The sequence below is a fragment of the Propithecus coquereli genome, unplaced genomic scaffold (genome assembly GCF_000956105.1).
Source record: "Propithecus coquereli isolate 6110/MARCELLA unplaced genomic scaffold, Pcoq_1.0 Scaffold51, whole genome shotgun sequence".
NCBI lineage: Eukaryota > Metazoa > Chordata > Mammalia > Primates > Indriidae > Propithecus > Propithecus coquereli.
The window spans coordinates 6,180,037-6,197,228 of record NW_012150952.1 but is presented as its reverse complement, the minus strand read 5'-3'; the positions used below and the strand labels follow the sequence as shown (position 1 = coordinate 6,197,228).

At 38.1% G+C, this 17,192-nt stretch overlaps 1 protein-coding gene across 2 annotated transcripts in view; it reads left to right on the top strand.

Annotated features, from left to right (window-relative positions):
- Positions 1–16,128, top strand: part of RPRD1A (regulation of nuclear pre-mRNA domain containing 1A) — an 89,080-nt gene extending 72,952 nt beyond the window's left edge. The window contains exons 7-8 of one of the 2 annotated variants that reach the window (XM_012656598.1): positions 12,778–12,975; positions 15,496–16,128. In XM_012656598.1, coding sequence (XP_012512052.1) covers positions 12,778–12,927 — 150 coding nt within the window. In that variant the 3' untranslated portion in view covers positions 12,928–12,975; positions 15,496–16,128. Of the gene's footprint in view, positions 1–12,777; positions 13,139–15,495 lie in introns of those variants that run through there. The other variant, XM_012656597.1, reaches the window with a different exon arrangement.
- Positions 16,129–17,192: the final 1,064 nt, after the last annotated feature.

Genomic DNA, 17,192 nt, shown 5'->3' with positions numbered 1-17,192 from the left:
GGGTGTCCTCACAGCTGTTTATCTGGTCAGCAAAGAAGTGTTTGGAAATTATAGGCAAGTAAGCAAGGAATCAGTATAACCACCAACGTCAAAGCCGTAATGGCTGTGAAGTGAGAGCAGATGAGAGTGGAACAGTGGAGCAAGTGAGATGCGTTGTGCGATTTTGGAAAACTGGAATTGTGCTGATGGAGTTTAAACTTAAAGGCAGTACTCTACTGTTGCACATAGTGCATTAATTACTAAAAATATATATAAAAATCATTCAAAGTATACCCCCATAATATTCTGAAATAAAAAAAACATACAAAATTTCAGTATGTCAAAATTTGTATACTTTGAGGACGGTTATTTTTTCCCCACAGATTTTTCAGTTACAAATTTTATTACTATGGTTATTGATGCTTTTTAAGCCCCTGAGTAGTATTCAGATATAAAATTAGTAGGATCATAGGTAAATTGTTAAATATAGACAATGCATTTTAAAAATAATGGATTCTCTCTCAGCTAAATATGAGTAACATTTAGTAGTCAGGAGGAACTGATCTTTGAGTTGGGGAGGATTTTATTTTTAGTGGATTGACCTGGGGATTGTGATGCTGATTTTGATGGCAATCGCATTTTCATCAACTTTTCTTCAATCTGTCAAGCAAAAGATGTGTAAAATTGTCATCTTCTTTTGCTTTTTCATGAGATGTAAAGAAGCAGTGTCATTTTCAAATTCATTAAATCCCTTTTGCATTTAGATCTCTGGAATTTTTTGATGCTAAGTCCCAATTCAGAATCAGAAAACTCTCTTTTTATTGTCCTTTACTATGGAACATACAGTCAGCCATCTAAATATCTGCCACTCAGCGTGCCAGATATCTGTCCTTGTTTCTTGTCACAAGTATCATCACCCACATAACTCCACGACCCTCCTGTATCAAACTGAAAATACTAACTGTAGCATCATCATGGGATGGTTTTGACCTGTTGCTAGCTAATACGTGAAAGCCTGAATTTGGCTTCACAAAAGCTGTTTAGGATTCTTGGTGTATAATGTGTTAAAGCGAACATTCTGCGAAAGTTGGAGATGCCTTGTAGGTAATTCAGAACTACTGAGAATTTCACAATACAGTTGTAAATGATGAAAGTGTTAAAGTGTTTCCCTTTGACAGTAGAACAGAGGATGAGTCAAGGGAATAAAAACAAAGTAAAGAAGAGAGAAAAAAGATGAAGAAAAGGACGGAAGAAAAACTGGGAAGAAGAAAGAAGATAGAAAGCAACAAACAGTACAGCTTTATTCATGCCGCGCAGAATTTCGTGCTGTGTCCCCATCCAGCAGCTGGTATCATATATGCCAGATGATCCTTTTCCCTCAACTTTCTGTCTTAGAATTTTATCATTTGCGGGATGGAGCGGAGCCTCTAGGTGGCTAGCGCTAGTGAGCTAGGGAGGGTTCTAGGATGTCAGCTGGGGCTCGGCCTGCTAGATTTTATTCTGTCTGCACCCTAATATTGTTGCCTCTTTCTGGCTAATCATTGAACACCATTTCCCTCCATTTGAACATCTATACTCATAATGGGTGGGGGAGGGGTGCTTTTTTATCAGGAGATGCTGCCCTTGAGGCCTCCAATAACTTATTACAGTTTTGAGATTCTCAGAATTCTTGGGCCTCTTGAATGAAACCTCCCAATATTGCGTAAAGGAAACATTTTTATACACAATGTGCCTTAAAAATTACCACTGTCTTTATCCCTAACCTGAAACCCTGCTAGTACACTTAACCTTCATTGTGAGAAAATACTTTAAAATTTAATCATAAGGTAATAATAGTTATTTAGCATTAACTCCGTGCCAAGGTACTGTTCTAAGTACTTTTCCTGTTTTTTATTGACACCCTCAACCAAATGAGGTCGGTACTATTATTGTGCCTATTAATATTTTATGAATGAGATCACTGAGGCACAGAGTTGTTAACATATTTCACGGGAAATTTGAGGAATACATTTAAATTCCATTTAAACAGCTTCTGGTAACATTTTGATGTATTTCCTGTAGTATTTGAAAGAAAAATATCATAGATTAAAAATGTCATTGTAAACATATTTGTGAAAAAAACAGTTGTAGCCATCCTGTATGTACAAATTTACATGCTACTTGGATGCCTATCTCAGTTAGTGAGTATGGAATATGGAGTATAGTAATGAACTTGAACTGGGAGTTACGGATTCTGGACTTACTATGTGAACTGGAACAAATCGTGTACTCCTACCAAGGCCATTCTTTCCTCATCTTCAAACTGTATTTCAAACCTAATGAATTATAAGATCTATTCTAGTTCTAAAATTCAATGCCTTTGACTTTTTCCCTATTCTTTATCTCATAGTTGGGTACTTCTGAGTACTTTAGGAGGGTTTTTTTCCTTTTTTTTTTGAGACAGAGTCTCACTCTGTTGCCCAGTCTAGAATGCCATGACGTCAGCCTAGCTCACAGCAACCTCAAACTCCTGGACTTAAGTGGTCCTTCTGCCTCAGCCTCCCGAGTAGCTGGGACTACAGGCATGTGCCACCATGCCCAGCTAATTTTTTCAATATATTTTTAGTTGTCCAGCTAATTTCTTTCTGTTTTTAGTAGAGACGGGATCTCACTCTTGCTGAGGCTGGTCTCGAACTCCAGACCTCCAGCGATCCTCCCGCCTTGGCCTCCCAGAGTTCTAGGATTACAGGTGTGAGCCACCGCACGGGCCGGAAGTTATTTGAATAATAAAAGTCCTCACTGCCTCTCTAAGTCCAATTCCTTCGGTGCCCCATTGTGATTTATTGGTGGTGTGGTATCATTGGAAAGTATACCATCTAAATATTTGACCCCTTCTAGTTTTTCAGATAAGGTTCGTGTTAGAGCTAGAATTTAATTATCGTTAATTTTGATATAATGGCACCTAAGAGGTTCAGCTAAAATACGAATCTTTTAAGCAGTTATATCAATCAAAAGTTTAAGGAGAGCCTTGTGTCATTCAGAGTGATGTAATCTCATAGAATTGTCAGGCTTAACTTCCTAAAGCCAGAATTCTTTTCACAGCATCTCTCAGATCTGATCATGGTTAAGTCAGATTATGGAGAATGCAGCTGCTTCGGAGCAGCGTCTATTATTCCATGCTTGAAACCTTTCTAAAATCCAGGCATCTTATTCTAATATAAGGAAATATTCTTGGGAGTTTTGTAGGATTAATAAACTTAATACATTTTAAAATTGATATAGAATTCACATATAATGCAATTCACAAATATTAAGTAGGCAGCTAATTATGAGTAATCAATTTTGCTGCAGGATATATGTTTTAATTCTAATTCCTAAGGATATTTTATTTATATGACTGTTGGGAATATGGTTTAGTTTTCCTTGATTTGAAAAAAGGGTATGTGTCTATGATGTGTCCATGAAGCATTGGAAAGGCAGATTATAGAATAAGAAAAGAACGTGGAGGTTTTAACTTTCTTTGAGTTGGCAATAGCTTTGAAAGGGGCACATATGCACACAAATTTGTTTACAACTTCATTTGATTTAGGGCTGCCTCTGAAACTTTCCCATGATTAATTCATTGTGGGCTGACATGATTAAGATACATTATCTATTGGGAAATGTGCTTAACAAGTCAGATCATTGTTCCATGACTAGAGCAAATTGAATGGGGATCACTGTGAAACACTGCACTGCTTTCATCATACCCTTTCTCTGCCTAAAAAATTTTAGTATAAATTCCTACATTTAGATTTCCCCAAGCTAACTGCATCAGTACAGTCAGGACCTGGCTTGGCATGGGAGAAAGCACTGATAGTATGTAGTCACCATGGTGATGTAGCTAGTATAGTGTTAAGCTACACTAATAAACTCATGTTCAAAGCATAGGAAATAAGTTCTGTTTCATCACATGCTGGTTAAAACACAGCTGGATTTCTGTATTCAACTGTGGATTTCACATAAGCAGAATGAATTAACTTGCCTCAGTATATCCAGAGGGAGAAGGTCTGGATGGCAGAGGAAAAGGAAACAAAACTTGGAGAACAGTTGAGGGAACTGGGGAGATTGGAGTTGGGGATGGGTATAATTTAGTCAGTCTTCAGATGCTTTGAAAGCTATCATTGAAGAGAATTTGGGTTTACTTCCTAGGGCAGGACTAGGACCAGTGGATGTATTAGAAGTGACAAACAAGACCATTCTTTCAGTTAAAACTGCCTAATGGGAAAGGGCTATTTAGTAAAGTAGTGAATTTCAGTCTCTAGCATCTACATGTAAAGCAAACCTTAAATACAGCCTAACTCTTAACCACATTAAGATAAAACCTCAGGCCGGGCGCGGTGGCTCACGCCTGTAATCCTAGCTCTCTGGGAGGCCAAGGCGGGCAGATTGTTTGAGCTCAGGAGTTCGAAACCAGTCTGAGCAAGAGGGAGACCCCGTCTCTACTAAAATTAGAAAGAAATTAATTGGACAACTAAAAATATATAGAAAAAATTAGCCGGGCATGGTGGCGCATGCCTGTAGTCCCAGCTACTCGGGAGGCTGAGGCAGGAGGATCGCTTGAGCCCAGGAGTTTGAGGTTGCTGTGAGCTAGGATGACGCCATGGCACTCTAGCTCGGGCAACACAGTGAGACTCTGTCTCAAGAAAAAAAAAAAAAAAGATAAAACCTCATACTACAGACCGGACCTGTTTACCTCACTGTCACCTGGCATCATGTTCAAATTTCAATAAAAAATTAGAAGGCATGCTAAAAGGCAAGAAACAGTTTAAGGAGACAAAACAAGCATCAGAACCAGACTCACATATGACAAAAGTTCTGGAATGATCAGGAATTTAAAATTATTAATGCATATGTTAAGGGCTCTAATGGAAAAAAAAATACTCCATGCAAGAACAGATGGATAATGTAAGTAGAGAGGTAGAAATGCTCGGAAAGCAATCACAGCAAATGCTAGAAATAAAACACAAACGAAGGGTGCCAGTGATGGGCACCTTAAATGGACTGGATACTGCCAAAGGAAGAATTGGTGGGCTTGAAGATAGGTCAGTAGAAACTTGCCAAATTGAAATGCAAAGTGAAAAAAGAATGGGAAAGAAATCCCCACAAACAATCCAAGAACCGTGGCACAATTTGGAAAAGTGTAGCTTATGTGGGTTTGGAATACCATAAAGAGAATGAAGTAGAAGAAATATTTGAAGTAGTAATGTCAAGAATTTCCAAAATTAGTGACAGATACCTCAAACCACTGATCCCAGAAACTCAGAGAACACCAAGCAGGATACCCAAAAGCCTACAATTTATACTTAGGCATATCATATTCAAAGAGCAGAAAACCAAAGACAAAAAAACCTTGAAAGAATCCAGAGTGGAGCGGAACACATTACCTGTAGAGGAACAAAGATAAGAATTACAGTTGACTCCTCAGCGGAACCATGCAAGTAAGAAGAGAGTGAGGTTGAAAGTGTTGAAAGAAAAACCCACCGACTTAGAATTCTGTATCCAATGAAATTACTCTTCAAAAGTGAGTTTTCTATTGCTGGAAGTAGTCAAAAAGAGGTTGAATCACAAGGACGAGAGAAATGTTGGGTCCAATGATTGCCTAACTGCATTCTACATATAAACTATTAGCTCTGGAAGATGGTAGTAAGTGTTCAGCAGAAATGTATTTCAATGATTTTAAGGAATGTTGCAAACCAGATTCTACTCTTCTAGCTTTACTCTGCTCAGATATTGAGGATCTGAGCAGGGCTGTAGCAAAGAACCCTATTTTTACAAACACAAGCCCAGAACCTCTGATTTTTGGTCTGCTTGTTAAAACCTTGTGGAACAATGCTTCACAGGACACCCAATTTGAGAAATGCCAGATTAGATTACATTTACGACCCTGAGGTAATGTGATTCTTTAGTAACTGGATAATGCATGCTAAGGGAGTGAGGTGAAAAGGCAACACAAAAAAATAAAAGGTAACATGAGTACGTCATCTTCCTCATTTAAATAACAATATAGAAAGACTGATTGTTATAGGTCATTTCCTTAAATTCCTTCTCCTTTCTTAAAGTTGTGTAATTAACAGAGGACTAACTAAAGTTACATGCTACCTATCAGCTCCTGGCTTACCCACCCCTGTACCCCCAAGGTCAAAACTGAATTATACCAGTAGGTTCAGCTTTCTTGGAATGTTGGCATCATTTCTGGATGAACTAGCCCCCTTGCTGCCCCCTTTTCTCTTCTGTCTTCTCTGTGTTGTTGCTGCTATTACTTATTCTTGTTTAAGAAAATCCATTTCAAAGCCCATATGTCATTATTCTTGAGAAAATAACTCCCACTACTAGGAATTTCAGAGATGTTTTAATGACAGATTACCTGACGCAAGTCACAGTTTGTTTCCTTACTGGGTTTTGAGTTGTAGGGACATGACTGGTTGTTCTGTCACTGTGGTGATATGTCTGTAGTTGACAAAGGTAGCTTTTAGTTGGATACAGAATACCCATCTCCAAAATAATTTCAGGATGTGACAGGGAGGTTGGGTAATGGTTAAGCATGAGGACTCTGACAACAGATTGTCTTAAATTTGAGCCCCCCTTTGCCCCTCTCTGTTGACTTTGGGTGAAGTTTCTTAATCAGTGGTTAATTGTGATTTAGTTTCATTGCTTGTAATACATGGCTATTAATAATCTCTACCTGTGAAGATTAAATGGAATGCTTAGAACAATGGTTGGCATGTAGTAAGCACATGAAAAACATAGTAGCTATTTGGTTAGGGTCTCAATGTGCTGGACGAAATCTTGGAGTGTATAAAGCTTATTTATAATTATCTACCTTTATCATAAGTAAGCATTACTAGTTTTTCAAAACCCTGTTAATAGCCGGTTAGACATTGGGTTTCCTGCTGAAAACCTGATAAAACATCCTTTTTCCATGTTTGTCAACAATCTAGAAGACTGATTAAACTTTATAGTAATAGAATTGTTAAGAGAATCATAGTAAGCCCTGAAATGAACTAAAGGAAGTAAGACAATTTGTTAGATGACATTCATTTACAGTAAAGTAATTCCCACTAAAAGGTAAAACTCTTATGCACACAGTCAAGGAAAAAAAGACAGGTCCATTTTAGAGGTATAGGATAACGTGAAAAGAAATGAGAAAGGATTTGATATGTTGGCTTTTATATTTAAAAAAGAATTTCAATTCCAAAATTAGATACCAAGCTAAGTTTGAGCATTTGTTTTCTAGAAGGCCAGTAACAGACTACTGAGATCTTTATCTGCTTTGCACTCTGTCCCCTGGAGAAGTTAACAGCTTGACTAATCTTCACAATCTCAGAAACTCCCTGACATAATGGAATTTCTTGGCCTCATTTAAAAAAAAAATGTGTGTTTTTATCGTGATCCATACTCCAATTATTTCTCCTATCCTAGCAAAGAGCCCCAATTTCAGTGCAAGCAAAAATGAAGTAAAAGTAAATTATGGTGGATTCTACAAATGAGAACCAAAGCTTCTTAATAGTTATATTGAAGGCAGTGGCTTAGGGAAGACTTGTATGTTAACTTCTTAAGAAAGGCAAAGGATATGATACTACAGACAAAGAAGACCACTCAAGAAACCAACTTTGGACCTTTTTCCTTTACAAATTCTGCTGTTCTTTTTCTCAAGAAATGGGTAGGAAGCCATGAGGCTTTAACACTGTAGATATGACATTTGGAATTGCCCACAGCCTTTAATCGGCCATGAAAGATCCCCATGTGGACGCAGTTGAAATTCTTCCAGTGTTTTTTTAAGGTCACAATGAACGATGTATGGAAGAGGAGAGCAGAATTGTTGGCAGCATTTTAAGTTCAGAAATAGTTTAAATATTTTTTTAAAGCAACTGGAATTTTAGAACTATCTAGGTCAGCCCTAAAATGAATAAGAACTCCAAATTTGGTGAAATTTATTCTCTTCACTGTTTTTTCTGCGACATGATCCTGATCCTGTCCTAGAATGATAACCATGGTTATGTAGCATTTCATAATTTGAAAACTTTCACATTAACTACAGTCCTGTAAAATAGATACCCCTGTTTTATAAAGGAAACATCCGAGACTTAGATAATCTTAGGGAGCCCTTGCTGAAGGTCACATTGGTAGTCGATTGAGGAAGCTGCACTTCCATCCAAATCTGACTTCATACAGTAGTGACTGGGGGGACCTGTTAATACTCAGTGCTCTGGGGACACTACAAGAAATGTAGATACATAGAAAATGTTTTTCCCTAATTATGGATACGAAACTAGAAAACAATCCAGTATTTTACGTTCAGAAGTAACTTGAATAGTAGCATGTCACAGGAAGTTACCGTGAGGGGAGAATAGGAAAAATTTCTGTGACAGTGTTTGGTCTTAATGTAGGTCTTGAAAAATAGGATTTAGATATTTGATATGTACTCAGTATTAGCTGTAAAGAAGTCTGTAATGGTGGTTCAGATTTCAAGCCAGCTCTAATCCACTTGCAGTGTTCACAAGGCACATCACACCTCATAATTCACTGATGTTGATGTACGGCAGTATAAAGGAGGCTCCTGCCCTTGGGAAGACAAGGCAAACATATACACATGTTAGACAAAGTGCAGAGAGGCAGTTTCAGCTGGGAGCCTAGAGTTAGGATGACAGGGACAGGGGAAGGGTTTCTAGGCAAAGTGAAAATTTATCCGGACTGTAACGTGTGGGTAAAATTTCAACTAATGGAGAGGCTTGGATATGACCAGTGGAACTGAGCCTTGGTGTATGAAGCTGGAACTGAAAAAAACTGACTTGAGGGTTTTAAGAGACTGAGGCGATGATCTAAACTGTAGGGTGATAGTGATGACACTGGCAAGTAAAGGGTAAATTAGTAAATTAAGGACAGAAATGTGGGCCTTGTTGAAGGAGGAGAATAGAGGGGGAGAAGTTCTGTCAACAGTCAAGAGAGTGAGAAGAATGAGACAAAACATTGGTTCCCAAATGTACTCATGCCTCGGTGCTGCCTGAGAACATTCAATAGTATGTTTATTTTAATGTGAGTCAAAACCAAAACTAGCACAACAAACCTGTGATTGCATGGATATTAGTTCTTAGAATGAAGATCTGTTAAGAAGTGAGTTGATTTAAATAAAAATATTAAATAGATAATAATATAGGTGACTCATGGTAGAGACATTATGAAGGATGGTATTCAGCTAATTTAAGTTTGGCAAATAGTGATTAAAAGTTGGGAGGGGTAGTATAAGGAAGCCTGGGGTTCTGAAAGGCCTGTATCTTGATCTAGGTGTTAGTTACACAGGTGGATAGACAAACACACACACACGCACACATACACACCTGCCCCAAAGTATATACTTACTAGTGCCATTGGCTAAACAAAGTTGGATAAGATGGAAAGAAGAGCAAAATTTATAGAGCAAAAAGATGCAGAGTTGGTTTTCTTGTCTGTAGTAGAAAAGACACTCAGGTGAATTCTTCATTTTATTTATATGCTCCTCATTCCAAAATTATTTATTTATTTATTTATTTTTGAGACAGAGTCTCACTGTGTTGCCTGGGCTAGAGTGCCGTGGCATCTTCCTAGCTCACAGCAACCTCAAACTCCTGGGCTCAAGCGATCCTACTGCCTCAGCCTCCCGACTAGCTGGGACTACAGGCATGCGCCACCATGCCTGGCTAATTTTTTCTATATATTTTTAGTTGTCCGATTAATTTCTTTCTAGTTTTAGTAGAGACGGGGTCTCGCTCTTGCTCAAGCTGGTCTCGAACTCCTGAGCTCAAACAATCCACCTGCCTCGGCCTCCCAAAGTGCTAGGATTACAGGTGTGAGCCACCGCGCCCGGCCCCAAAATTATTTTTAAAAGCACAGAGCTAAACCATTATATAAAAATATTTATATTCTTTTTCTTTACAAGGTTGCCTTTCTTTTTCTTTCTTTTTCTTTCTTTTTTTTTTATTTTAGAGACAGGGTCTTGCTCTGTTACTAAGGTGGAGTGCAGTGGTACAATCATAGCTAACTGTAACCTTGAACTCCTGGGTTCAAGATATCCTCCCGAGTAGCTAGGGCTACAGGTGCATGCCATGCCTAGCTAATTTTATTTATTTATTTTAGAGACAGGGTCTCACTATGTTGCCCAGGCTGGTCTTGAACTCCTGGCCTCAAGGAGTCCTCCTGCCTCAGTCTCCCAATGTGCCAGGATTACAGGCGTGAGCCACCACACCTGGCCTGAATGTTGCATTTCTTAAGAAAAATATATGTATATACTTGTGTGTGAAAGGGCTTTAACCATTCAAATGGTTAAAAATTTTTTTTTCCTTTTTTCTTTTGTATTTCATTCATCCATCAATTTTTTTTTAAAGTGTATCCTTTATCCTATACCTGTAGAAATAGAGGGAAAAAAATGTATCCTATATGTGTGATATGTGAATAGTCAGTAGGATGTCAAAGCAGTACATTGTTACATGGTCAAAAAGCAGTAGGGAAAGTTCATATGTGAAAGAAGTAATTGGGAAGGTTCAATGTAAATTTTGGGATTTGAGCTGTCACTTGTATTATGAACATGACTTACAGTGTTGATATGACTGTGACCACCTGGCTTAGGTATTACTTGTCAGGTTTCTCCACTGTGAAGTTTTTCCATCCCTTGCATACTGTACTTTTTGGAAGTCAGCCACCATGCATAGCCCACACTTAAGAAGTGGGAATCTGTTAAACTTTTCAAACATGAAATGCTTTAGGTGAACCTTTTTCAAATACCAAATTACAGCTGATTTGTTATCGAATGCTCCTATAAGAACTTGGAGGGCAGATATTTTGAGTTAGTTAAAGATAATTACTGAGGTATTCAGATAATGGATATGAATAATATTGTTCTCAAAGGATTGGATTGTAGTTACAGTACCCAAAGCATATGTTGGGAAAGCCAGTATTTTTATAAGAAAAAAGTTGGAAACTTTCCAAATATATGCTTACTCCTCTTTCCTTGTTCACTTTTACTGCTTTTCCACAATCCTTAACCCCGGGAACATTTCTGCATTCTGCTCTTAGGCCACTTCTCTTCCTTCGTGTGTATCTGTGATTCTCAACCACAGGAGGGAGGAGGGGAGATGCCATCCTTTTGGTGGACACATTGGAATCCAAGCGACGTGGTGTGGTATGATGGATAGTTTAGAAAGTCAGTTTCAGTATACATGTATTTCTACTGAAACATACCACAAAAAGTAAAGTTTGACAAAAACCTTCTTGGCTCATGGCAGATGTGCAGATGAAAAGAGTGGAGAAGGGAGGTTTAAAATGATTGAGAAACACTACTGTATATGTCTTTATATAAACCTAATTAGTTCACCATGCTTCTCATGGTTTTAGTTAGACTTTATTTGCTGACGGTAAAGCCTAAATCTTTATTTCTAGCTCAGATGCTGGAATCTTATCAAAATGCCACCTAGAAATCCCATGGATAACTCACACTGAACATACTTAAAACTGAACCCTTTATCCTTCTCCAAAGGAGTTTCTACCCCTCTCTTTGCTATCTCAGGTAACAGCACCTCCATCCACCTGCTCATCGAGCCTGAAAACTCATCATTGCTCACATCAGAACCATAACCAATTCCTGCTGATTTGTCTTAGTAAACATTGTTTTAGTCTTTTAAGGTACTATGTATATACAGTGCGGTTTGTAGAGTACATTGCCCTATTCCTACTACTGTTGGCTTGGTTCAGGCCCTAGTCCTTTCTTCCCTGGATAGTTGCAGTAAACTAGCTGAGTTTCTTTCTCAGATGCTTCCTCTTCTGTACTGTATCCAGGATGATCCTCTCAGAACTTCTGTGTGAGCATATTTTGAAAGAAAACGAATCTCTACTTTGCACTGTGCATTGTGGTAATCGTGAATTGCCATGGACATACCTATTTTACTGCTTGCTTCACTGAGTTAAGAGATTGCGTTAGGACTCTGGAACCGAGGGTGGGTACAATGGCAAGCTCTCTGAGTGATACTCCATTCTAGGAGCTGAGCTCTTGATGAAGAGGAATGGGCACAGCAGCCTGAGGTTGTCTTGACTTCCCTCTTCTGCTATGGAACCACCACCTCATGAGTTGGGGGCGAGGATTATCAGGGCCTCGGCATCCTCAGTGCTCCACACCCCAGGAAGAACTTCTCTTAGGGGCTGGGCAGAAGGGATCCCCCAAGGCTCATAATTGCTCTAGACTAGGACTTAGCTTCAGCACCAAATAGTTGGGGGCAGGATGAGAAATACTGCTGTTCTGCACTTTCTGGGAACAAAGCCCTCCAAATGGGAATTGCGGGAAAAATAATCCTGTGTTCTTGGCTGCAGCTGTCTGGAGTGGAAACTGCCTTGCTGAGTTGGGAGGGTAGAGGGAGGGAGAAGTCTTGGCTCAAATACCACAAACTCTTGCCATTCTTACTGAGTTCTCATAGATTTTCTTATAAATTTCAGTTTAGGTTTATGAAAATAAATAAAAGATTTTTCTTGTCCAAACTCAAAAATACCTGAAAATCTTATATTCTGAAGTATATTAATATGTTAGCCTTCTTTCTACAGGTGTGAAGCAACAGCTAAAGATCGTGTTTTTTTCATAATAGAGTTTACCTAGTTATATACTTCCAAAGCCTCTCTTCTGATCCTAAAACTCACATGGGAATAATCTTTGTTTATTTGGTGTTAACTGAGTATAATATCAGATTTTATGTAGAGCATTATTAGCTAGATAGCTCTTTCAGTGCCTAAATGCTAATGATAAGTGGTTTGATGTTACAGGAATACAAGCGCAAGTTAGCCAGAGTTTCCCTGGTGCGCAAAGAACTCAGGTCCCGGATCCAGAGCCTGCCAGACTTATCTCGATTGCCCAATGTCACTGGCAGCCACATGCACCTGCCCTTTGCGGGGGACATCTACAGTGAAGATTGATGACCAGTCTCTTTCCAAGTCCCAGGACTTTGCAAGAAATGGAGACAGGTTAGGTGGATAGTCCTGTAGCATTATTTTTGTATATTATTGGGAGAGTAAAACTTAACAAAAGAAACAAGTAATTTATAAAATTGTTTAAAATGTTGGTTTGTTTACTATTTTATTGATAAGTTAACATGACTTAGCTTAAACAAAGTGATGATCTCTGTGTAATAATAATAAGCTCACAAATAGTGATTATTTTCAAAAGATCTTTTTGTAAATTTTTTTGATCCAGGGCCTTGTGAGAAATTCCATGTTTCTGTTTCTTCATGTATTTTCAGTTGTTTTTCTTTATTTTCTTCGGTAACTAATCATTGTATACCATGTAATTCCTGTAGGGGAATAACTAATCAGGAGTTGGTTGAGACTTTATTATGGAATAGTTAGGACTTGATTGTAAAAGGGACTAAATGTTCCCACATAACTTTCACCCTTCTCCCCAAACAAAATATCGATTCTGTGCCTCTCCATGCCTTTGATTCCTTATTCCCTAAAGGTCAGTGATTTAATTTAACACTAAACATGGATGTGAGTTTGAGGGTCAGATCAAAGCCTAGAGAATTTTCCTCCAATAGGAGTGTAGGGGTTCCATTCCAACTGCCAGTGTAGAATAAAAAGAATGTTACATTCATTAAACTGTTCAGAATTTTTTGAGTAGATTAATATGGAAACGCTTGGGAAATGTTATAAATTTTGACATTCTACCAAGAGGATAACTTTGGTTCTGGAACTGATTTCTATTTCTCAAGTCAGTCTCCTTTTAACATAGTTGATCCCTTTAACAAAGTCATCTATGGGATGAAAAGACACATGAAATAATGATACTTTTAGTATTTCCTTAGCTATATAACTTTAAAAACAATAGTAATTTTATCTCTGGTAGCTGAAGAACACAATATTCATTAAATGTTCAGTAAAGTAGCTTGGAACATTTTAAATGTTTCCTTAAGGTTTTTGAATGACTCCATATTTGGCAATTAAGCAGTGCTATGCTACAGGGTAGATCTGGTAAATTTTATATTTGTATATTTACAGTTACCAAAACAAATGTACTTTTACCTTTTATTTCTAACCCTGTGTGTTAGAGCAGTTGCATGCTCTCTTGCTTTCTTTTTAAATCACATCGTTAAGCTGTGGATTTGCATTCACCAATGACTTAAGATAAACATTTTTTTCATTCATTGCTTTACATATTAGACATTTTTCTTGTTGTAAGCAGATTCAAATTAGATAGTCAATAAAACATCTTTTAAGTCCCACAAGCCAGTTATGTCTCACTATTCTGAATGGCTTCACTCTGTTTCTTTCTCAACATTAGGGATTATAGTTAAAATGAATTAAATGTGAAGGCAAATATTTATTTTTAATAGCCAATAGTTCTGGAAACAGTGCTTTTAATAGTTTAACCTCTCTCCGAAACAGAGACACATATAAAGTAGTCCCCGTCCATATATGGCTTATATTCCAAAGTTTTTTAGTCAACTTTTGGGATTTGGGGTGCGTTTTCTAAGAGAAACAATAGTTAGTTCGGTTCTCTAACACTACCACTGAAAGCTCACCTGGGAACCTAATCCACTTAACCATCAATGTACTTAACTTGCAGTGTGGTTGACAGATTACTAATAGATCCTAACTAGCATTTGTAACAACACTCTAACAAGGAAGTGGTGTGTAGCAGTCAGACTCACACGTGGGGTGTCTGCCTGTGCCGTGTACCTGTCCCTAGGTGTAGGAAATGGAAGAAAAAGATTGAGCAAAGGAGGGAGAGGTAACAAATGCACAATTGTAAAACCTGGTTATATGTGTTAGGAAAGTATACCAAGTAAGTTAGTTTTTATTCTTGTTAATGTGAAAGCAGAAACTTGTGTGTTAACTTATTTTCAATATCTTGACTTTATTTATGATCTGCTAAAGTGGTGATTTATCCATTCAAAATATATATTTTTTCCCATTTAAAACTAATTTATAAACTATGTACTCCTGGGAAGATTTGAAATCTTTTAGAAGTTTGTTGAAATATTTTCATCATTTAGGACAGACTTCTGACTTAGATACTGATTTTAATGCCAGTATCTTCTCTAAATATTTATGATAAAAATGCATTATTTTTTTAAAGAGCTTGATGAGATTTGTGATAAGTGATAGTACTCAAGAACCTGAATCCCACCCCTTGACCGATCCTCCACAAACCTCAGTTGTTGGTTAACTCATTAACTGAACACAGACAGTATGGTCTGGTTTAGAAGTTATGTCTTCAGCCTTATGATAGTGAATATGGTAAGCCTTAGCAGTAAACAGTCTTCCTTCTAGAAAGGAGGACTACATTTTCTCGAGAATGGGCTTAGATGGGGGTACTACAATACCAAATTCTAAATCATGAGCATTTTCTCCATTGTGTACCTGAGGCAAATCATGCATCCTTGAGTGCAGTCTGGGCTGGCCCCTCAAGAGCAAAGCATGTCAGCACACTTGCAGTAGGGGTACTGTGGTTTGAATGGATACCATCACTCTTTTCTCCACAAACAGCGCAGAGAGCTGTCTGGAGTGGCAGTTTGAACAGATTCCCTGGTGCTCCCTCTGCTCCTTCCATCATTACAGTAAGTAAAAGGACCATGGGGGGGAACCCGGAGGCTGAGAAATTCAGCTGTGTTCAATAGCCGACCTCCCCCTTGAGGAAAACCATTCCAGTCGCAGCTATTCTGGTACCTCTTCTCACATGCAGTCTGAATTAGGGCTTTTCTATAAGAAATCCTTCAGAATCAGAAACGGCTGGGATGACCCAGTCATCTTGATTTGCAGAATTAAAAGAACAAAACTAAGTTGTCAGTCGTCACTGCTGATGAGCAACTCATCTTTTAAAATATATTTATTGAACTGGTTCTGAGAAATCTTTAGAGAGCAAAAACTCACAAGTACAAATTAGCTAACTGGGAAAGTTAGAATGTGCTTTCTGAATTTTCCACTCTAAAAATTTACATTATGTGAAATAACATAAGGCTACTAAACTGCTTTGTATTCTATTAAGAAATAGCTCCTAAAGATGTAGTCTTGTTTCATAGTTGTTGCACTATATCAAAGCTTAAAGTGTAAACCCAGTTCTTCTCTGTATAGAAAGGGAACATTGTGTTACTTAATGAATTTATTTATACAGAGCATTTGTTGCCAAATGTAATTCCAGCCATCCACACACAAGTCTGTTCTGAGGTGGCAATAGCACATGGGAAGATGAACTTTCCCTATTTGTTTACCCTTTTTTCTTTGGCTGTATCTGATGATAGTATACGAGTTCTTAATAAAGTTTTATGTTCTTTTTGAATGTGTAGGTTATTTTTGTGAATCTCATTTGTTGGATATGGGGTGGAGAGGGGAAAGATTAATGGACTGGGAGGGAAGCAAAGTACTGGAAGTATTCAGTGACATATGGTAAAGAAACTGCTGAAGATTAGCCAGTAGTTCCCAAACTTGATCGAGCATCAGAATTACCTAGAGGGCTTATTAAACTACAGATGGCTAGGCCCTACTCCCAGAGCTTCTGGAATTTGTAGGTCTGGGATAAGGCCTGATGGTTTACATTTCCAACAACTTAATGCTGATACTAGTGTGTTTAAGGACTACATTCTGACAGCCACTGCTGTAGGCCAACTTTGAAGTCCATGATTTGCTTCACGATTTAAAATATTTAAGCAATTCCAGGTAAGAATGTAATAAAGTATGGGTTTTACAGTTCATTACATAGAAAGTTCCTTATGGGCAAAGAACAAGACCACATCTTCTTTTGTGATCTACTGCTTAGTGTAGTGCTTATGAAGTGCTTTCAAGTGAACAGATTCAGTTGGTACCTTTAAGTTCGTAGAGCCCAGGGCCTTTTGCCTTGAATTTAAAACCAAATTGGGGAATACTAGAAATCTGTGGGAATCCCTAGGGCAGTGTTTGCCAAACTTCTCTGATAGACTCAGACTCAGTTCGGGCATTTGCAAAAAGAACACATACCTACTAGGTCAGAATTTTCTGTGATTCTGTCTACAGGGTCTTTATATTGCTCAGGCTGGTCTCAAACTGCTGTCCTCAAATGATTCTCCAGCCTTAGCCTCCTGAGTAGCTGGGATTAGAGGCACGAGCCACTGCACCTGGCTGGTGTGTGTGTGTGTGTGTATATATATATCTTTATCCACTCGTCAGTTGATAGGCACTTAGGTTGATTCCATATCTTTGCAATTGTGAAT